The sequence below is a fragment of the Heterocephalus glaber genome, unplaced genomic scaffold (genome assembly GCF_053883595.1).
Source record: "Heterocephalus glaber isolate CG9 unplaced genomic scaffold, H.glaber_assembly_v1.0 deba00001457, whole genome shotgun sequence".
Lineage (NCBI taxonomy): Eukaryota > Metazoa > Chordata > Mammalia > Rodentia > Bathyergidae > Heterocephalus > Heterocephalus glaber.
The window spans coordinates 49,603,450-49,625,263 of NW_028258305.1; the positions used below are offsets into that span (position 1 = coordinate 49,603,450).

The window sequence follows — 21,814 nt, forward strand, 5'->3', positions numbered from 1 at the left end:
CTAAAACTTCTGAAAACATGAGCCGAAATAAACCTTTTCCCTTTAAGTTGTAACAGGTAAGCCTAATAATCAACTTGACTGGATTAAAATTCTCGAGGAGGAGTGACTGGATCCCACTGATGTTCATGGCTGAATGCTGCCAGGTGGTGGGGTCCAGAAGAAGAATTGGGTCACTGGGGACTGCTTTTGAGGGTATATCTCATATTGGTGCTCTTCCTCTGAGCTCTTCTTTGACCTGCCATGAAGGGAGCAGTGTTGCTGCACTACACTCTTTGACCACAGTGCTTCTGTGTTGGATTCAGCTGACTGGGCTAAAACCTTTGAATCCATGAACTAAGTTAAATATTTCCTCCTAGAAAAGCTGACCAACACAGTTGTGTATGTCATATTTTTTCTTAGCAATGAAAACTAATACACTTCCTGTTGAATAAAACATTCACATTTGCTATTTGATTTGTCCTTACAACATAGAAAGCAGGTGGAGTTTACATTCTTGACCATGGATTACTGCTGTGTTCCATCACTGGGCTATGTAGAAACATTGTTGTACTGTCTCACACCACTTAGAAGCCCCTAGAAGGTAGTAGAGCCATTGTATCTCAGACTTTCTACTCTACTTTTCTTACTACCTCTCCAAGTGCTTGTTAGAATTTTATTGAAGAGAGAGAGATGGATTAATATCCTCATTTTACCCACTGTTTATGTATCTAGTAAGAATATATCACACTGAAGAGAGCAAGTCAGTCTTATAAAACATTTCTGCAACTGCCTACTTATGTGCAACTGTACAAATGGTAGTGTTGTAGAATTCAAGAGATGGGGGAGACCACTGGGAAACAGGAAGATTTTATTTTATTCCAGGATTTTTAGGTGTATATTAGCTCAACAGACTAGCATCCAAATGTTGAGCTACAAACCAAGAAATACTCCAGTTGTTTTACACTTTTTAGAAGGGGTTGATAATGAATGATAATTTAGAAGGGGTTGTCTCTAAATGAGACAAAGACATTATTTAGTCAGAGACAGTTTAACAGTTTAACCTTGAAAGAAAACATATACAAGGAATTCTAGAATGTCATAGGACCCTGTTTACAGAAACACAGTTGTCAACTTCATCTGTATGTCTTGAGAGCAAAACAGCTTCCAAGGTGTGTCACAGGACCCCATTTACAGTAATATACCTTTTTACCTTGTCATTACCAAAGCAGAGGTCAGCATTGAAGGAATCCAGATTCCTGAGAAACTGGGACATCACAGGAGTCTGCAAGAATCTTGCTATTTACCTTACCTGCAGAGCAGAGGTCAGTAATTATGTGGAGGAGGAATCAGAGAGGGGAGAAACTGTATGAAGCTGGGAGAAACTGCTTAAGGCCAGAAAAAAACCTGATTTTCTCTAAATTTTGCTTTAGTAGACTTTTACTTCTTCTGCTGCCCCAGGAGCATTTATCAACCTGAGTTTCTCTGCTTAATCTCTCTCAATTCTTCATTGTTCCCTGAATTTTTCTGTATATAGGAGGGAATCAGTTGATACTGGTAATCTTATCTCTACATCCTACAATACAGTATCATCCTTTCTGTAGGCATATTATCATCTCCATTTGAATTTATGCAAGTTTCCCTCCTTCAACATTTCTCAACTGAATTGCAATCTACCCCTCTAGCTACTACTGTATCTGTTTTCTCCCCATGAGGCCAGTCTTCTCATAGGAACTACACTCAGCTCTTCATTGTCTGCCCATTTAGATCTCTATAGACTATATTTGATCCCTGGCATTCCAGGTTAAGAGGCTGGTCTGAGGTCACCTCTGACTCCAGTGTTGGGGAACATGGTGAATGCTTTCTAAAAGTCCTCATGTGATCTGACCCCTTCATAGCACCCACCTGTGGATTATAGCGTCCTTTGGAACTTCCCTGCAGTTTGTATGTCTTGAGGTTATCACAGTACTTTGTATATGTTTATTGAGCACATAGGTGGTTTTTGAATGGCAAAAATGTGTAGGTCCTATTCTTAGAACCATGCACTTCACCATACTTCATCATCTTAATCTTTGATCATAAGGTAAAAATGGGTATACTTAAAGCAAGTTAAAAAGGAAATATCAAGTGGAAAATATGATACAGCCAAAAATTTTCTGGTTGCTTTTGCTTATAGAAGTGGATTACCTATATGTTGGAAAAGAGAAACTTCCATGGCCTTGTTTTTAAAACAATGTAGTCTAATCACCAAGTGGGAGGCTTCTGATCATACTCTTTACATTTTTTCTCTCTTGGTTTTTAGCTCAAATATTCATAAACCTACTAAGATGACTATAGGAACCAGCCTACAATCTCGAACCTGACCAAGGGGTGAAGAGAATGAAAAACAAAGAGACATAGAAACAGGTTAAAATCTGGAGGACCAGGGGGGTCCTGTCTCCCTTGGACATAGCCCAAGTGACTGGCCCACCTTGGCTTTATTCACTCAGACACAGACACAAACAGAATCACACCGGATTCTTCTGTCTCCCACCCTCCACGGTACTTGTCTGGGTAAACAACTTAACCTCAGGTGTTTGCACTTTTCCCTGCAGCATGTGAGCACACTTGCATGCCCTTTTTCTTCTCAGTGCTCACTGAGGAGGCCAATTAGGCCTTGTTCTTTCCATTCTGTCTTCCACAGATGACTTTATGTTGAATGAGAACTGTCACCACATGGTCCCAGATTGTCAAAAGAAAAAGATTTAGATCAGAATGTAACTTAAAACTTTGGTGTAGCACAGTTTCTTTACATGGGAGACTTATAAAGAACAATGCAATTATAAACTCCTTGTAGTATAAATTCAAAGGGCAGATCATAAAATGTGCACAACAATGAGAAGAAATGCAAGAAAATGGACTCATCTTTTTCACCTTGGAAATAAGAAGGTTGAAGTAGAGCTTTATGAAGTGATTTGTCCACAGCCAGTTAGAACATGAATGGCAGAGTTTAGTCTCCAAGTTCCTTGCTGTGAAAGAAGATTGAACCTCGAGGTTGGCCAGCTGTTCACCTTTGTGCTTCTGCAGCACATTTCATATTGAAAAGATTTGTTGAGCACAGGAACATCTCATCTCAGCATGGAAGATATCTATAATCCCTTTGGGCTATATATTCTTGTAACAAAAAATTTAAGAGACTGAAGATTTCTCTTTCTATATCCATTCTTCATTAAATTGGGCACTGATGCTCTTGGACTCAGAGCAGTAGCCATTGCTCACAGTTCACTGGCTGTCAAAGGTTGCCTTTGGGATGCCCTTTTTAAAAAGGAAATTTTCATTTATATAGATAGATAAATAAATAATAGATAGCTTCTGAATTTTAGAAAGCTATATTTAGTTTATATATTAGTGCAAGAAGTACTCTGGATTCAGTAGCAAAGATATATATATATATATATATATTTGCATAAGTTCTTTTATTGGTACATTTTAGGTATACATGTTTATATTTATCATTAGGTGCCTATACCTGTATATGATGTATCTTGGTTATTTTTTCCCCATTACCTGGGTGCCCTTTCCCCCCTCCACACTTCTCTATTTACAAAGACTTTGTTTCCATTTTTTCTTTTTCTCATAATTTTTCCTTTCTCTTCTTAGCTTTCCCCTTCCCCTCCCTCTTCCTCTACCCCTTTGGACCTTTTCTTCCTATTTCACATTATCAATTATTCATTTTAATCCTTTTAATTCTTATTTACACTTTCTGTTTCTCACACTAGAGAAACTACTCAGTATTTACACATGTTGTTCTATTTATTTCACTTAAGAGTATGGCCTCAATATGCATCCATTTAGCTATAAATGTCTGTAGTTTCTCATTCTTTATGACTGAGTAGTACTCCATTTTATAAGAAAACACATTTTCTTTATCCAGTTTCCAGTTGATGGGCACTTGGGCTGTTTCCAAGCTTTAGCTATAACAAACTGTGCTGCTATAAACATGGGTGCACCTATATCACTGTGGTATGATTCTTTTAATTCTTTGGGAAAGATACCCAGCAGGGGAATAGCTGGATCAAATGGCACCTCTAGTCCTAGTTCTTTGAGGTATCTCCATCCTGATTTCCACAGTGGTTGCACCAGTCTGCACTCCCACCAACAATGCAGAAGTGTTCCTTTCTCCCCACACTCCTGCCAGCATTTGTTATTGGTTGATTTCTTGATAGCAGCCATTCTTTCTGGGGTGAGGTGGAATCTCAGTGTTGTTTTCATCTGCGTCTCTTGGATGACCTGTGATGTTGAACATTTTTTCATATGTTTATTTGCTGCTTTTACTTGTTTGTCTGAGAAATGTCTGTTCATTTCAGATGCCTATTTTTGAATTGGGTCTTTGAATTTGGGGGTCTGATTTTTTTCAGTTCTTTATATATTCTAGATAGTAGTCCTTTGTCTAAGGTACAGCTGCTAAAAGTTTTTTCCCACATTGTAGGTTGTCTCTTAGCTCTGTTGGTGGTTTCTCTTGCTGTGCAGAAGCTTTTTAATAAGATGAGATCCCAGTTGTTGATTCTTTATGCTAGTCCCTGTGCTACTGAGGTTTTGATCACAAAGTCTTTTCTTATGCCAATGTCTTCAAGAGTTCTACTCAACTTATCTTCCAGCAAGTTTAGTGTTTCTGTCTTAGTATTTAGATATTTAATCCACTTCGATCTTAGTTTAGTGCATGGTGATAGATACGGGTCTAGTTTTAATCTTTAGCCTGTTGAAATTCAGTTTTTCCAACACCATTTATTAAATAGGGTATCTTAACTCCAATGAGGGTGGTTGGCTCCTTTGTCAAAGATGAGGTGGCTGAGTATGTCTGGAGTTGTTTCTGCATCTTCTAATCTATTCCACTGATCCTTGGGTCTGTTTCTTTGCCAGTACCATGATGTTTTATCATAGTAGCTTTGTAGTATAGTTTCAAGTTGGGGATTGTGATACTCCCAGCCATGTCTCTGTTGCCTAGAATTGCTTTTGCTATTCAAGGTCTCTTCTGGTTCCAAATGAATTTTTCGATTGTTTTCTCTAGTTCTGTGAAATATATTGTTGGAATTTCAATCAGCATTGCATTAAATCTATACCACAGTTTTGGAAGTATGGCCATTTTCAATATATAGGTTCTTCCTACCCAGGAACAAAGAGTGTCTTTCCATTTTCTTATATCCTCCTCAATCTCCTTTTTCAGAGTGCTGTAGTTTTCAGTGTAGAGGTCTTTTGCTTCCTTTGTTAGATTGATTCCTAGATATTTCATTTTTTTGGATGTTATTGTAAAAGGAAATGTTTCTCTAATTTCTCTCTCAGTGAGTCTGTTATTTGTGTCCAAGAAGGCTATTGTTTTTTGAGTGTTGACCTTGTATCCAGCTACTCTATTGAATCTGTCAATTAAGTCTAGAAGTCTCTTGGAAGAGTTTATTGGATCTTCTATGTAAAGTATCATATCATCAGCAAATAATGACAGTTTAACTTCTTCCTTTTCTATCTTTATTCCTTTTATTTCTTTCTCTTGTCTAATTGCTGCGGCTAATGTTTTCAAAACTATATTGAACAGGAGTGGTGATAGTGGACATCCTTGTCTTTTTCCTGATTTTAGTGTGAAAGTTTTCAGTTTTTGACCATTTAGCATGATGTTGGCTGTTGGTTTTTCATAGATAGCCTTAATCAGGTTAAGAGAAAGACCTTCTATTTCAATTTTCTGTAGGGTTTTTATCATGAATAGGTGTTGGATTTTGTCAAATACTTTTTCTACATCTACTGAGATGATCATATGGTTTTTGTCCTTGGCTCTGTTAATATAGTGTATTATATTTATTGATTTACGTATGTTGAACCATCTTTGCATGCCTTTGATAAATCTGACTTGGTCAGGGTGTATGATCTTCTTAATGATCCTCTGCATTCTGTTTGCCAGTATCTTGTTGAGGATTTTTGTATCTATATTCATTAGGGAGATTGTCCTGTAGTTCTCTTTTTTGGTTGGGTCTTTCTCTGGTTTTGGAATCAAAATAACACTTGCTTCCAGGAATGAATTTGAAAATAATGCTTCCTGTTCAATTTCATTGATGAGTTTAAAGAATAATGGCATTAGTTCTTCTTTAAATGTCTTGTAGAATTCAGCAGTGAAGCCATCAGGACCTGGGCTTTTCTTTGTTGGTAAATTTTTAATTACATTTTCAATTTCACTAATTGTAATTGGGGTGTTTAGAATTTCTGTATTTTCTTCATTTAACTTTGGCAATTCATATGTGTCTAGGAATCTGTCCATTTCTTCTGTGTTTTCCATTTTATTAGAGTACAGATCCTTGAAGTAGGTGTTGATGATCCTCTGGATTTCTGCTGGATTTGTTGTGACTTCACCTTTTTAATTCTTAATTGCATGGATTTGAGACTTTTCTTTCCTTTTTTTTTGATAAGGTTGGCTAAGGGGTTATCGATTTCATTTATTCTTTCAAAAAAACAACCCTTTGATTCATTGATTTTTTTTATATTGTTCATTTAGTCTCCATTGTATTGATTTCTGCTCGGATCTTTATAATTTCCTCTCTTGTAGGAGCTTTGGGTTTATCATGCTCTTCTTTTTCTAGGAGCTTGAGGTTCAGCATTAGGTTGATTATTTGAGCTCTCTCTGTTTTCCTAATATGGGCATTTACTGCTATGAATTTCCCTCATATAACTGCTTTCATTTTGACCCATAAATTCCTGTATGTTGTACTGGCATTATCATTTACTTGTAGAAACTGTCTAATTTCTTCTTTAATTTCTTCTGTGACCCACTGGTTGTTCAGGAGAGTGTTCTTCAATTTCCATGTGTTTGTAGGGGTTTTGCAGTTTCTTATGCTTTTGATCTCCAATTTTATTGCACTATGGTCTGATAACATACAGGGGGTAACTTCAATTCTTTTACATTTACTTAAACATGTCCTATGAGCTAACATGTGGTCTGTTTTGGAGAATAACCTGTGTGCAGCTGAAAAGAATGTGTATTCTGATTTTGTGGGGTGGGACACTCTATAAACACCTATTAAGTCCATTTGTTCAATAGCTTGGTTCAGTTCTAGAATTTCATTGTTGACTTTTTGTTTAGATGATCTGTCTACTTGTGATAGTGGGGTATTGAGGTCCCCCACTACAATTGTTTTAGTGCTTATTTGGTTTTTCATGCCCATTAATATTTGCTTTATATAGTTGGGGGCATTCGTATTTGGTGCATATATATTTACGACTGTCATCTCTTCCTCTTGGATTCTTCCCTTCATAAGGATGTAGTGAACATCTTTGTCTCTCTTAATTAGTTTTGGTTTGAAATCTACTTTGTCTGCAAATAAGATCGCTACCCCTGCTTTCTTCTGGGTTCCTGTTGTGTGGAGAACTGTTTTCTATACTTTTAGTTTCTGTCTATGAATTTCTTTTTGAGTTAGGTGTGTTTTTTGTATACAGCACACTGTTGGATTTTTCTTCTTAATCCATTCTGCCAGTCTGTTTTTTTTTGATTGGTGAATTGAGGCCATTAACAGTGATGGTTATAATTGATAAATATTGACTCATCCTTGTCATAATGTTTTACTGTTGTTGGCTCTTTAATTTTTTATTTTTCCCCCTGTCCCTTTAGTTCCTAGCCTTGCTTGGTGGCTTCCCTCTGTTGGGCCTCATGGAGTTGTGACCTTCATTGTCTTTTTCTAGGGTATTGTTTAGAATTGTCTGGAGTGCTGGCTTAGTGTTCATGAAATTTCTCAGGTTTTCCTTGTTGTGGAAGTATCTAATTTCCCCATTGATTTTGAAAGATAATTTTGCAGGATACAACAGTCTGGGTTGGAAGTTATTTTCTTTTAGGGCTTGAAATACTTCACTCCAGGCTCTCCTTGACTTGAGGGTTTGTGTTGAGAAATCCTCTGTGATTCTGATGGGCTTTCCTTTGTAGGTGATTTGTTTCTTTTTCTCTAACTGCTTGTAGGATTTTCTTCTTCTCTTGGGCTGCTGGCATCTTGACTACTACATGTCTAGGTGTAGATTTTTTTTTTTTATCATGGCTAGTTGGAGTTCTATATGCCTCACTTACCTGTATGTCCAATTCTCTACCTCTGTCTGGGACGTTTTCTACTGTTACTTCTGTGAATAGTTTTTTTATGTCAATTGTATTCTCCTGTTTTTTTGTGGACTCCTATCAGTCTTATGTTATTCTTCTTTGCATCATCTAGCAGCTGCTGGATTGATTTCTCATGGTCCCTTACTATTTTTAAGAAATCTCTGTTTTCATGGTCACTAACCACAATCCTGTCTTCTATATCTAATACTCTATCTTCACATTCCCTTAATCTACTGTGAATGCTTTCAATAGAGTTTTTAATCTCCTGGATATGTTTGAATCTGTTTCATGGATTCTATTTCTTTCTTATCTTGGGTGATCATGGTTTCCATTTCTTTCTTATGCTGTGTATTCATGGCTTCCAGGATGGTTCTGAGCTCACCTATTTTTTTTTATCTGTTTCTGTTCTGGAGCCTCTAATCATGTCTTTTACTCTGTTCACCATCTCTGTAGTTATCTGGGAAATTATTTCTGTTTTGAATTTTTCTAGAGCCTCATTCATCTGTTTTGTTACTTCCTGTGCTATCAGTTCAGGGTGTCCAGGTGGTTGATTGTCATATTTTTCCAGCTACATTCCCCCAGGATTTGTCTTTGGTGGGGTGGAAGTCTGGGTTTGTGCCTTGCTTAAATGTCTTCTCATCTTTTTTTTGGTACTGTCCTTGGTTTAATTCCTGGGTTGATATTTCAAAATTGCTTATTGTAAGTATCTTTGTTGCTTGTATTTAGAACACTTGTGGAATGATTGCTTTCCAGATATAGCTGGTCTTTAGGTTTTGAGTCTCTAATGACTCTGAGACTATCTCATTTTCATTATACCAGGAAGGCAATCACAACACCTTAGCCCAAATGATACAATCAACAACACCATAGCATCAAGCACAGCTTAGAAAATGATAATTTGTGGTAGTTATTAATCTATCACCTTTAACTATGTGAATTATATCAAAATCGAGGACCAGCCCAACATATGTTTACAGTGAATAAACTCTTCAATATAGCAACTTTACCCTTCAGGATGGGGAGTTAGAAGGAGTTGGAGAGGGAGGGACAGATAGGTAGAAGGATAGGAAAAGGTTAGCAGTGAGGCCAGAAGACATAGGAAAATCACGCAAACTCTAAGAAACTGTTCAAGACAAGAGGAAAAGGCAGAATGAAAAAACAAAGATGTGAACAGAACCACCTAACAGCAATAGGGAGGCTAGATACTGTATTTACTTTCCTTTAAAACTACTGATAATCAAGAGAAGGAGAAAGAGAAGAAAAGAAAAATAAAGAAGAAATCCGAATTAAGTCCAGAACAGGAACAAAAAGGGAGATGAAGACCAATGTTGGACAGCAGGAGAGAGAGAGAGAGAGAGAGAGAGAGAGAGAGAGAGAGAGAGAGAGAGAGAGAGAGGGAGGGAGGGAGGGAGGGAGGGAGGGAGAGAGAGAGAGAGAGAGGCAAAAGAGAAAAATAAAAATTTTAAAAGAGTAGAAAAAATAAAAATTAAGAATTAAAAAAAAGAGAAAAAAAGTTTGCAAATAACAAAAAATAAAAATGAAGGGCCTCCTTCAGGGTGTGTCTCTGCTGTCACAATAGACAACTTGGGCAGCCGTATGCAGATATAAGTCAATGAGTCTTAGCAAGCCAGTAGCAGACCTGTGAGATTCAGGCAGATTTCTGGCTCCACTCCCAAGTTGAGCTCCCTGTCCTCCTGCAGGGTTGAACTCGGCAAGGCTCTACTGCAGGTTCCAGCTGCCTTTCCCCTAAAAATAGTCCAGATTCCGGTGGGAGGTGATAATTCCTCTAACTTACCATGTACAGTGGTGTGATGTGCCTTTATTGCAGAGATTCTCTTCACTTTTCCAGTGGGCTTCAGTTTTCATCAAGGAGCCTGAGAGAGGCCCTCTATCTGTTGTTCATTTCTGCAGCTCAGGACAATGGCCTTTATGCCCCCCTGTGCCTCTGTAGTGTAGAACCAGGTAGCAGCACAGCCAGGATGCCAGAAGCAGTGGGGGGGACTAGGGGGTGGACTGGGCCCTGCAGGCACATGCGTGGCTAAGCTGTTCAAGTTGTGTGGAGTGCGGGGCTTTTGCTCTGATAATTATAATTTTCTTCCTTGTACTAGCTTTGAATTTGGATTTTTCTTGATTTTCTAGACCTTCAAGTACATCATAAGTTTATTTATTTATTTATTTTTGTGCCAGGGATCAAACTTGGGTCCTTGCACATGTGGGGCAGGCAGCAGAACCACTGAGCTAAATCCTCTGTCCTAGTTCATTTATTTGTACTCATACTGTTTTTTTTGTTGTGGCCATTCACAACAGAAAAACAGATATTCCCTCTTAGGCTTGATTTCATTGTGTCCCATAAGTTCTGGTACATTGTACTGGAATTATCATTTGATTCTAAGTACTTCTAAGTATTTGATTTTAAGTACATTTGATTCTAAGCCTTGATTTCTTCTGTGACCCATTCATTGATTATTCAGGAGAGTATTGTTTAATTTTCATGTATTTATTTAATTTGTTTAATTTCTTTTGCCATTGATTTTTAGCGTCATTGCACTATGATCTGATGATTGCATGGGATAATTTTGATTCTTTTACATTTACTTAAACAGGTTTTATGGGCTAGCATGTGGTCTAGTTTGGAGAAAGTCCCATGTGCTGCTGAGAAAAATATGTATTTGGTTGTGTGGGTGGAATAATCTGTAGATATCTATTAAATTTATTTATTTGAAAGTTTGGGTAAATTCTGATTTTTCTTTAATTTTTTGTCTAGTTGATCTATTTGTGACAATGGGGATCCAGGCTTCTTACTATAATTGTGTTGTTGTTTATTTGCTATTTTATGTCTAGTTATGCTTTTTGAAAAAAAAATTGGATGCACTGGTGTTTGGGGCATGTATGCTTATAATTGTTATCTCTTCCTGTTGGTTGTTTTCTTAGTGAATATGTAGTGACCGTCTTTTTCTCTTCTTATCAGTTTTGGCTTAATGCCCATTGGTTCTTTTTTTTTTTTTTTTTTTTTTCTTTTTGGTACCAGGGATCAAACTCAGGACCTTGCATTTGTGAGGCAGGTACCCGAACCACTGAGCTAAATCCCTGGCCCCTACCCATTGGTTCCTATTGTATGGGATATTGTTTTCCATCCTTTCATTTTTAATCTGTAATTTTCTTTTTGGATTAAATATGTTTCTTGTATACAGCATATCATTGAGTTTTGTTCCTCTGTCTATTCTGCCAATCTATGTCTTTTGATTAGGCAATTGAAGCCACTCACATTGAAAATTATTTATTCCTGTCATTGCATTATTTTCCTGTTGCTGATTTTTAAAAATTCTACTTAACTGTTTACCTTGCCTGGTGTATTGATGCTGTTTGTCATTTTGGCATTGTTTATTTCATTTTCTCTCTCTCTCTAGGATGTCCTTGAAAATTTTGCTACTGTTGATTGGTGGTCATTAATTACTTATGCTCTTTTTTCTCATGAAAGTACCTGATTTCTCCATCAATTTTGAACGATAGTTTTGCCAGATCTATAGGTCTGGGTTGGAAGTTATTTTATTTTAGGGCTTGAAAGACTTAACTCCAAGCTTTTCTGACCTTTAAGGTTTGTGTTGAGATATCTGCTATATTTCTAATCAGTTTGCCTTTATAAATGATTCATTGCTTTTCTCTAATAGCTTTTAAGATTCTAGCTTTGATTTGAATTTCTGGGATTTTGACTATATCATGGAGAGAATCTTTTCTGATCATGGCTATTTGATGTTCTATATGCCTCAATTATTTGTATATTTAATTCTTTCCCTATACTAGGAAGTTTTTGGTATTATATCAAAACAGACTTTTTAATGTCATTTGTGCTGTCTTCTGATTTTTCACTAATTCCAACTAATCTTAGTCTTCTTCACACTGTCTAGCAGATTTTAGATGAATTTTGCATGTTCTCGTTTTTAAGGCATCTCTGAATAATTGGTCTCCAATAGCAACCCTATGTTCTCATTCTGATATGCTGTCCTCACATAAGTTCTTTCTGCTGCTCATACTTTCTGTAGAATTTTTAGTCTCTGTTTGGAACCTTTTTATGGACTCTAATTCTTTGATAAACTCATCATTCATGTTTCTTTCCCCATTAAGTTTATTGGTACATTTTAGGTATAAAATACAGTTACATTCATCATTGGGATCTTGTACCATTACATGAGTATCTTGGTTCTTATTTTTTCCCCTTCCCCTGCCCTCCCTTCACCCCCTCCACCCCTCCCTATTTGCAAAGACTTTGTTTCCATTTTTTTCCTTTTCTCATATTTTTTCTTTTCCCTTTTTTTCTTTCCCCTACCCCTCCCACTTTCCCTGCTCCTGTAGACCTTTTCTTCCTGTTACACAATATCAATTATACATTAAAAAAATTATAATATAAAGATCTAGGAGACATTGCCACAGATTTTACAGAATTTAAAATGATATAGAAAGTATATTACAAAAATCTTTTTTGAAATAAATTTAACAACTTCTAAGAAGTACCTTGGAAGACAAACTAATGAAACTAACTCTGGAGGAAATATAGAATTTGAATAGAACCTACTAAAGAAAGTATATTCCCAGCTTGAAAACCTACCTATATGACAACAGCAGGCTCATAAACATTTTAACTGATAAATTATATCAAACATTTAAAGCAGAAAAAAGAAGGAACACTTCTCCCCTCATTTTAGGAAATCAACATTGTGCTCATCCTAAAACTGGATAAAGATAATAGAAGAAAAAAGTATGAACATAGATAGAAATTTGTTTAACAAAACAAACTATTAGAAGTCAGATCTGGCAGGATGTAAAAAATGATTTTGTTATAGGGATGGCAGTGTTGGTTCAGCATTGGAAGATCCACCCCCCAAAATCATCATTTTAACAGAGGAAAGGAAAAAGCCATATGATCCTGTCACTAGTTGGAGATAAAGTATTGGACTAAATTCTACATCTGTTCATGGTAAAATCTATCAGGAGACTAGAAGTAGAACAGAACCTTGTCGACAGATTAAAGACATGTGTGGGGGGCCTTGCCCCCCCGCTAGAACTCTTGAGTGCCTTTTACGGACATATCCGGGCCTGCTGCAAATCTACCCGGCAACAAGGAAGTAGCCCCAGTACCCTCCTCTTCCTCCTCCCCTCTAGCCCTACGGTATATATGTTGTAGCAGCTTCCGCAATAAACGAGACTTGATCAGAAACCTGTCTTGTCTCCATCTCTCGTGTTCCCTGTCCTTTGTCATTCTCACCCCCCCTCTAGGGTCTCCGTTGACTTACCCGTGGGCCGGGACAAGTGGCGCCCAACGTGGGGCCAGAGAACGGGGAGATCCAGTGAAGAACGCTGCTCGGGGGCCCAATAAAATAAAATAGAAAAAGGAGGATTGCGTCTGACGTGAACCTGCCGTCTTTCCTGCACCTCGGTGAGTTGAGCAGCGATTATGGGACAGGGCATTAGCCAGCATGAGTTATTTGTACAAGGTCTTAAAGAAACTTTACAGGCACGAAGGGTAAAGGTTACAGTCAAACAGTTGTTAAAATTTTTTGATTATATTAGAGATCTCTGCCCTTGGTTTCCCGCCGAGGGTACCATTGACGAGAGGTGATGGAAAAGAGTAGGGGAGGCCCTTAAGGATTATTATGCTACTTGCGGACCAGGAAAGGTCCCGATCACTGCATTTTCTTATTGGAATCTTATTAATGACATTATCTCTCAAAAAACCAAAGATCCGGTGGTGGCTCAAGCCATCCAGGTCGGGGAGATAGCTCTCCGATCGGAGGAAGGGTCGATCACTCTCCCTCGGAGTGAGGAGTTTGTAAATACCCTGCAGGATGCCAAGATGGCGCCGAGGCCCGAGCCCCTGCAGGACGCCAAGATGGCGCCGAGGCCTGAGCCCCTGCGGGACGGGACTCCCTCAAAGGATGAAGGAGAAGACTTGATGTCTTTTGATAGCGACGATGACTTAGACAAGAAAAAACAAAATGTTCTTGATGAGGGCTTACAGGCGGGCTCTGCCTCTTCCAAGCCTTTTAAAGAAAAGCTTCGGCTCTCCTCAGCTTCCGCCTCCACTCTTTCAGCCCCTGCCTCTGACCCCGCCCCGCCTGTTAAGGAGGTACCAGCTTTGTATCCTTCCCTCCGACATTTCAGAAAACCCCCCTTTTCACAGAACGGTCCGGGGGAGGCTGACTGGGCCAACCTCGAGGAGGAGGCAACCAGATATCGCAATCCTGATTGGCCACCCATAGTTCAATGTCCGCCTCCTTATCTTCCAGAACCCAACACTCCCATTGCGCCCGCTCTAGCATGCCCTGTTGTTGATCCCCAAAAGGAACTCTGGGACAAGATAAAATTTCTAAAAGAACAGATAAGGTTAGAAAAGGAACATCAAGAACTTATTACCCAGCTTGAAGGCTTAAGAACAGGCAAAGCCCATGAAAATGTCCATAGAGAAGACAAACTTAAGCCACGACCCCCCGTTAGAGGGGCGGCCCCTAGGGTGCCATCCGGGTCAGGAGTATCCCTGAAACTTAAAAATGCGGAAGCCTTTCCCGTAACTAAAACTACTGACGCACAGGGACAGGCGTGGAGACACCACAGTGGTTTCGATTTTAAGGTCATTAAAAAATTTAAAACGGCCGCAGCTCAATAAGGGGCCACTGCACCTTACACAATGGCCATTTTAGAATCGGTGGCAGAAAATTGGCTCACCCCAATTGATTGGCAGACTCTGGCCCGTGCCACCCTTACAGGAGGTGATTATTTATTATGGAAATCTGAATATGTTGAAAATTGCCGAGATACTGCTAGACGCAATGCTCAGGCGGGTAATGGTTGGATACTTGATATGCTTCTAGGGGATGGGGCCTATGCTACCAGCGATCAGCAGATGCAATTTGATGCAGGGTTATATGCCCAGATTCAGACCGCAGCCACTAGAGCCTGAAGAAAGCTCCCTTCTAAAGGGGATGTGAGTGCTTCTCTCACCAATATCCGACAGGGGCCTGATGAGCTCTTCGCGGATTTTGTTCACCGCCTGCTCACAGCAGCGGGTCGGATTTTTGGGAGCGCAAAAACCGGGACAGATTTTGTTAAACAGCTTGCTTTTGAAAATGCTAATGCTGCTTGCCAGGCCGCCATCCGCCCTTATAAAAAGAAAACTGATCTCTCAGGTTACATTCGCCTTTGCTCAGAAATTGGGACCGCCTACCAACAGGGACTTGCTATGGCTGCTGCCATGCAGGGTTACACGGTCAAACAGTTTTTGTCGCGCCGCCCAGGCAACAAGTGTTTCCGGTGCGGGACAACGGGTCATTTTGCCAAGGAATGTCAGGCCCCTAGGGCGTTGGCCCCTGGGGCCTCACTTCCGGGGCCTTGCCCTCTATGCAATAGAGGAAGACATTGGGCGAGAGAATGTAGGTCCAAGACGGACGCTCAGGGCCGGCCCCTCCCGCTTGTCCATAACCCGGATCAGGGAAACGGGAGAAGGGGCCAGCCCCAGGCCCCCACACCCAAACAAATTTACAGGGCGCTCAATTTTGCTCCAGCAAGCAACAATCCATTTCAGACCTCTTCAGAGCAACAACGGGAAGTGCCGGACTGGACCTCAGTTCCACCGCCCACACAGTATTGACTCCAGAAATGGGGGTACAGGCCCTTTCGACAGGGGTCTTTGGGCCCCTGCCTAAGGAGACCTTTGGGCTTGTAATAGGCAGAAGCAGCAGCACTATGGATGGGCTGCTGATCTACCCGGGGGTGATTGATAGTGATTATTCCGGAGAGATTAGAGTTATGGTTTCTTCCCCCAAAGTCATTAACACCATTCAATCAGGCCGAAGATTTGCTCAATTGTTACTCCTTCCCCTTCTCTCTACCTCTAATAAGGCTCTTAACAATGCCCGAGGCAGCCAGGGATTCGGCTCATCCGATGTCTACTGGTCGGAGATGCTTTCAGCCCAGAAGCCTCTCATGACCTTGTGGTTGGATGGGAGACAATTTTCTGGATTGGTAGACACTGGTGCTGATGTAACTATCATCAAGGGAAAAAATTGGCCTCAGGCATGGCCATTAAAAGACACCCTCATCCATCTCAGGGGTATAGGTCAGAGTCAAAATCCTAAACAAAGTGCCAAAGATCTGACCTGGAGAGACCAAGATGGTAATCAGGGCACCATTCAACCTTATATCATCTCAGGGTTACCCATTAATCTATGGGGGAGAGACCTATTATCACAAATGGGGATGATTATTTCTAGCCCTAATGAAATTGTCACTATGCAGATGTTTAAAAATGGATACGTTCCAGGAAAAGGGCTAGGTAAAAACTCTACAGGCATTATACACCCCATTGAGCCAGTCCTTTGTAGCTTCAGCTATTCAGGCCGTATGTAAATCTTGGGCCCAAATGTATGTTATACACTATATGGATGTCACACATTACCCTAAATTTGGAAATCTTAAATATATACATGTCAACATTAATACATATAGTGGATTTGTATTTGCCACCCTACAATCCGGGGAGGCTACTAAACATGTAATTGCCCACCTTCTAGTTGCCTTCTCAGTACTTGGATGTCCACAGCAAATTAAGACAGACAATGGTCCAGGCTATGCCAGTTCTGGCTTCCCAAAGTTTTGCAAGCAATTAGAAATAACACACATAACGGGAATCCCATATAATCCACAGGGACAAGGCATTATAAAAAGAGCCAACCTCACACTCAAAATTACATTAGATAAAATAAAAAGAGGGGAATGGTACCCTATCAAGGGGTCACCTAGAAACCTGATATCACATGCACTATTTATTCTTAACTTCTTAAATTTGGATGCCAAAGGTTTATCTGCAGCCAACCATTTCTGCCAACCAGAGATGCAAAAACAATTTGCCTCTGTGATGTGGAGAGACCCCCTGGACCACTCATGGCATGGGCCTGATCCCGTACTCGTCTGGGGCCGAGGGTCAGTGTGTGTTTACTCCAAGGAAATGAAGTCAGCCAGGTGGCTTCCAGAACGCTTAGTAAAACAAGTCGATAAGCGTGTTGATGATGCCGATGATCCAACATTGTCCAATTTCAACCAGTTAACAATGGCATCTACAATTACAATCTAATAATCATAAAGAGAATAGTATAATTCAATTTGGCTAGTTATATTTGGGTGCACCCTAATTTATACACTGTATCATATGTTTGTCTATTGTCTGTTGTTTGTGTTCGTACAGTTGAGCTCAATGTTTCCCTTCCTCTTCAAAGGATATTCACCTATTGTTAAATTGACTTATAGATAATATTATTAAACTAAAGACATGCTTTTCTTCCCAGGTTGTTAATTGATCAAAGTACCACTGAAATTTATTTTATGAAAGTGACGTGCATTGTCACCCACATGCAACAATCAAATTGCAATTAACAGTTACAAAATAAAAAGATATATATTCTTAATTGTTTGTCAAAACGATTATAGATGGGAACTCCCTTTGATGAATATAGAAGTGGCCACCCAGAAAATGATTATTCTGGTCTTAATTCATTAAAGGGACCCCCTAGTAAATTTTATATTATATAATCTTATGGGAGACATATCACAATGAATATTATCTAAATATGTTATAAATTGATTGTATTGGTTGTCCTTGATATTTAAGCACTGAATATGTTGTTACAAAATGTTTACATTGGTTAAGTTCTGAATATGGTATTGTAGTATGTCCACATTGGTTATCTTCAAAAGCTTAATCAGGTTAGCCTAACCCTCTCATCTACAGCCCAGCCTTGTTTACATCGCAGGATGAAATTTTGCTTACAGGTTAAGAAGGTGACATCCCTGATTCCGTTGCATGGTCTGTTGCTGTTCCTGGCATCGACAACAAAAAGTGGATTTCAACCAGTTAACAAACAACAATTGCTCATTGCCCTGTATGGTAACCCCTGTGACTGTGCTGGGGGTTCTGGCAGGGCTGCACCCACAAGTTACACTCGTAGTACTGATTGCGGTGACAAGATTGCCTACTTAGTTTATGAGGCCGCATTAGTGGGAGGATATAACCAAAAATGGAAATGTGTCACTAAGCCTAAAATCATACCAACTGTCAATGGCAAACCAGGGCCACGCCCTGCCAGTTGTGTCATGGCCTCAGAGATGCATTCTACCTGTTACACTGAAGCCCAACAATGTACATATTCCGATGGAAAAATATATTTAACTGCTGTTCTACAAAGAACTTACAGGGGCTCCGTCGGAGGTGACTGGGATTTTCCCAGCCCCACTGGATATTCTAAATTTGGCCAAGCCTCTTGCAATGGCGGTCTTGGCAAAGATGTCTGCTGGCCACCACAGGCCCCAATCCATATATCTGATGGTGGTGGGCCTTCAGATCAGCTCAGGGAAGAGCGAGTGCAAAAACAACTTGAGACTATCATCCAAGAGATGTATCCCTCCCTAAATTATCATCCACTGGTCCTTCCCAAACCTCGAGGCCCAGACCCTGATGCCCAAACCCTGAGTGTCCTAGAGGCCACTTATCATTTGATCAATACATCCAACCCAGCCTTTGCTGCGGATTGTTGGCTATGCTTGACTCTTGGCACACCCCTGCCCCTCGCCTTGCCAGTTGTTGACCAAACTAACTATGCCAACAGTTCTAGTTATAATTGCAGTTTTTCTCTGCCCTTCAGGGTCCAGCCAGTACAGTTCAATGCCTCAGTTTGCTATCTAAATATGGGCCACAACAATAGTTTCGATATATGTGTTGGAGTCCAAAATTTCTCTCTCTGCTCAGTAGTGCTTAATGGCCCTGCCACCATTTGCCCTGCCCCGGGTCACGTGCTCGTCTGTGGAGGGAGCTTGGCATTCACCTCCCTCCCTACTAATTGGACTGGTCTGTGCGTGGTGGCGACTGTCCTCCCGGACATCTCCCTTATTCCTGGAGATGAGCCAGTGCCCTTGCCCAGCTTTGACTATATCGCTGGGTGACATAAAAGGGCCGTCTCACTGGTCCCCTTGCTTGTGGGGCTAGGGGTGTCCGGCACCCTTGCCACTGGCTCTGCTGGCGTCGGAATGGCGTTACACTCCTTTGCCAAATTATCCAACCAGTTGATTAATGATGTTCAAGCTCTCTCCAACACTCTTACAGATATACAAGATCAGATCGATTCTCTGGCTGAGGTGGTCCTTCAAAATAGAAGGGGCCTGGACCTCCTCACGGCAAAACAAGGAGGGATTTGCATAGCCCTAAATGAACATTGTTGTTTTTATGCCAATAAATCTGGGATCGTCAGGGGAAAAATTCGCGAACTTCAGGAAGATTTAAACAGACGACGACAAGAATTCACTCAAAATCCCCTCTGGACTGGCCTCAATGGTTTCCTCCCTTATCTCCTCCTTTTTCTGGGACCCTTATTGGGTCTACTCTTGCTCATTTCTCTGGGGCCCATACTTTATAACAAAATCATGCCCTTTCTTAGAGCCCAGATAGAGGCAATAAAAACAGCACCCATACAGGTCTACTATAATAGATTGGCAATGGCTGACCAGGACGAATGTCGGACCATCGATTAGGTCCTTGCCATGGCGAAGTGTTCTCGCCCCACCTGTTGAGTGGGCTGGCAAGCCAATGACGGGCAACTGAGCAAGCGTGCCATGCAATGAGAGAGCCCTCGTGTGCCGCCTAAGACAGGTGCCAGAGCCTTGATTCTCTGGTTAACCGATGACGGGTAAGGTGCACGGTGCAGATACGTATGTTGCTCTGACCCAAGACAGGCTCAGCCCCCGCAGGCTTGGCTCTCCTGACGCCTTTCTTATAATTATAATTTTAAAGGGAGGACCTGTGGGGGGCCTTGCCCCCCCGCTAGAACTCTTGAGTGCCTTTTACGGACATATCCGGGCCTGCTGCAAATCTACCCGGCAACAAGGAAGTAGCCCCAGTACCCTCCTCTTGCTCCTCCCCTCTAGCCCTACGGTATATATGTTGTAGCAGCTTCCGCAATAAACGAGACTTGATCAGAAACCTGTCTTGTCTTCATCTCTCGTGTCCCCTGTCCTTTGTCATTCTCACCCCCCCTCTAGGGTCTCCGTTGACTTACCCACGGGCCGGGACAGACATGCACTCCATACTTCCAGCGAGAAAGCCTTATATGAATGGAAAAGATAGAATGCTTTCTCCTTAAGGTGGGGAACAAGGGCAGATATGCTTACTCTTTATCTGTCCATTAAACTTTGAAACCTAGTCCCCACCAAAATAGTCTGGCAATAAAATGACACAGCTAGGATAGGATTGGCATGGCAGAAGTAAATTCTTTATATGTAAATGAAATGATCATCTACAGAGAAAATACTAAGAAATCTCTAGGAGCCTCTAGAACTTGTACTTGAATTTAGCAGGATTAGAAAACATGAGATTTATATAAAAATTCAGGTCTGTGTATACCTGCTATAAATGAAGAATTGGATATTGAAATTTAAAGGTTATGTAGGAGTACAAAGGACCTAGAAAAGTTAAAACAAAACAAAACACAAACAGTGTTGGAACATGTTTAGTACCTAATTTTAAGACTTCTTCTAAAGATACAGTAATCGAGGCAGTGTTGGTGTAACAAAAGACGTATAGATCATTGGAATAAAACAGAGAATCTAGAAATAGAACCACACATGTGTGGTCCACTGAGTTTTGAAAGATTATTTAACATTAGCGTTTTATAGAATATAAACTCAATTCAAAAGCCGAGGAAGAGATAGTGTTTTCAGCAAATGGCACTAGAACATCTGGTATCCGTATATAAAAAACTAACCTCAACCCTTTATTTCCATGCATGAAAATAACTTGAAGGGATCTATGAACTTAAATGTGAAAGCCTAAAAGTATAAAACTTTAAGAAGAAATTATAAGGGAAAATGTTTATGAATTCAGGGTAGGCAAGAACTACCTAGGATACAAAAGGCATGATGTGTAAAAGAAAAAAATTGATAAATGAGATTCCATCAAAATTTAAAACTTTAAATGACATCATTAAAATGAAAAGTAGTCCTTAAACAGACCATATTTGCAATGCATATAACCTATGAGCAGAATATATAAAGAATTCTTAGAGCTCATTAATAGACAACCCAATTAAAAAGTAGACATAAGAAGATGATAACTAGCCAGTATAGCACAAGGAAAGGTGTGCAATTCTAGAATTAGAAAAATACTAATCAGTACAATAACAAGATCGAATTATACACTCATTAGGGAGATGAAGTTAAAAGCTTTAAAAGCCTTGTCATGACTTTTTCTTTTTGTTGGATTCTCCCCCTTTGTGTTTAATTTGTCACGCCCAATGGATTCATTCTGCTGGGCTTCCTGGGGTTGTGATCCTCATTGTCTTTTCCTAGGGTATTGCCTAAAATTTTTTGGAGTGCCGGTTTGATATTCATGAAGTTCCTGAGGTGCTCTTTATCAGGAAAGTATCTTATTTCTCCATCAATTTTGAAAGATAGTTTTGCAGGGTACATCAATCTGGGTTGGAGGCTGTTTTCCTTTAGGGCTTGAAACACATCACTCCAAGCTCTTCTTGCCTTGAGGGTTTGCATTGAGAAGTCTGCTGTGATTCTGATGGACTTTCCTTTTATGTGACTTGTTTCTTTTCTCTTACTGCTTGTAGAATTTTTTCTTCTGTTGGGTTTCTGGAATCCTAACTATTATATGCCTATGTGTAGATTTTTTTGATCAAGGCTAGCTGGAGTCCTATATGC

The 21,814-nt window shown here is 40.0% G+C and overlaps 1 protein-coding gene across 1 annotated transcript in view; it reads left to right on the forward strand.

Moving 5' to 3' along the window:
• LOC147827096 (uncharacterized) overlaps window positions 1-20,090 on the forward strand; it is a 293,364-nt gene extending 273,274 nt beyond the window's left edge. Inside the window, exon 5 of the mRNA XM_087216684.1 lies at window positions 13,346-20,090. Within this exon, the coding sequence (XP_087072810.1) occupies window positions 13,923-14,732 (810 nt within the window). The 5' untranslated portion in view covers window positions 13,346-13,922 and the 3' untranslated portion in view covers window positions 14,733-20,090. The remainder of the gene's footprint in view (window positions 1-13,345) is intronic.
• The last annotated feature ends 1,724 nt before the right edge of the window (window positions 20,091-21,814 follow it).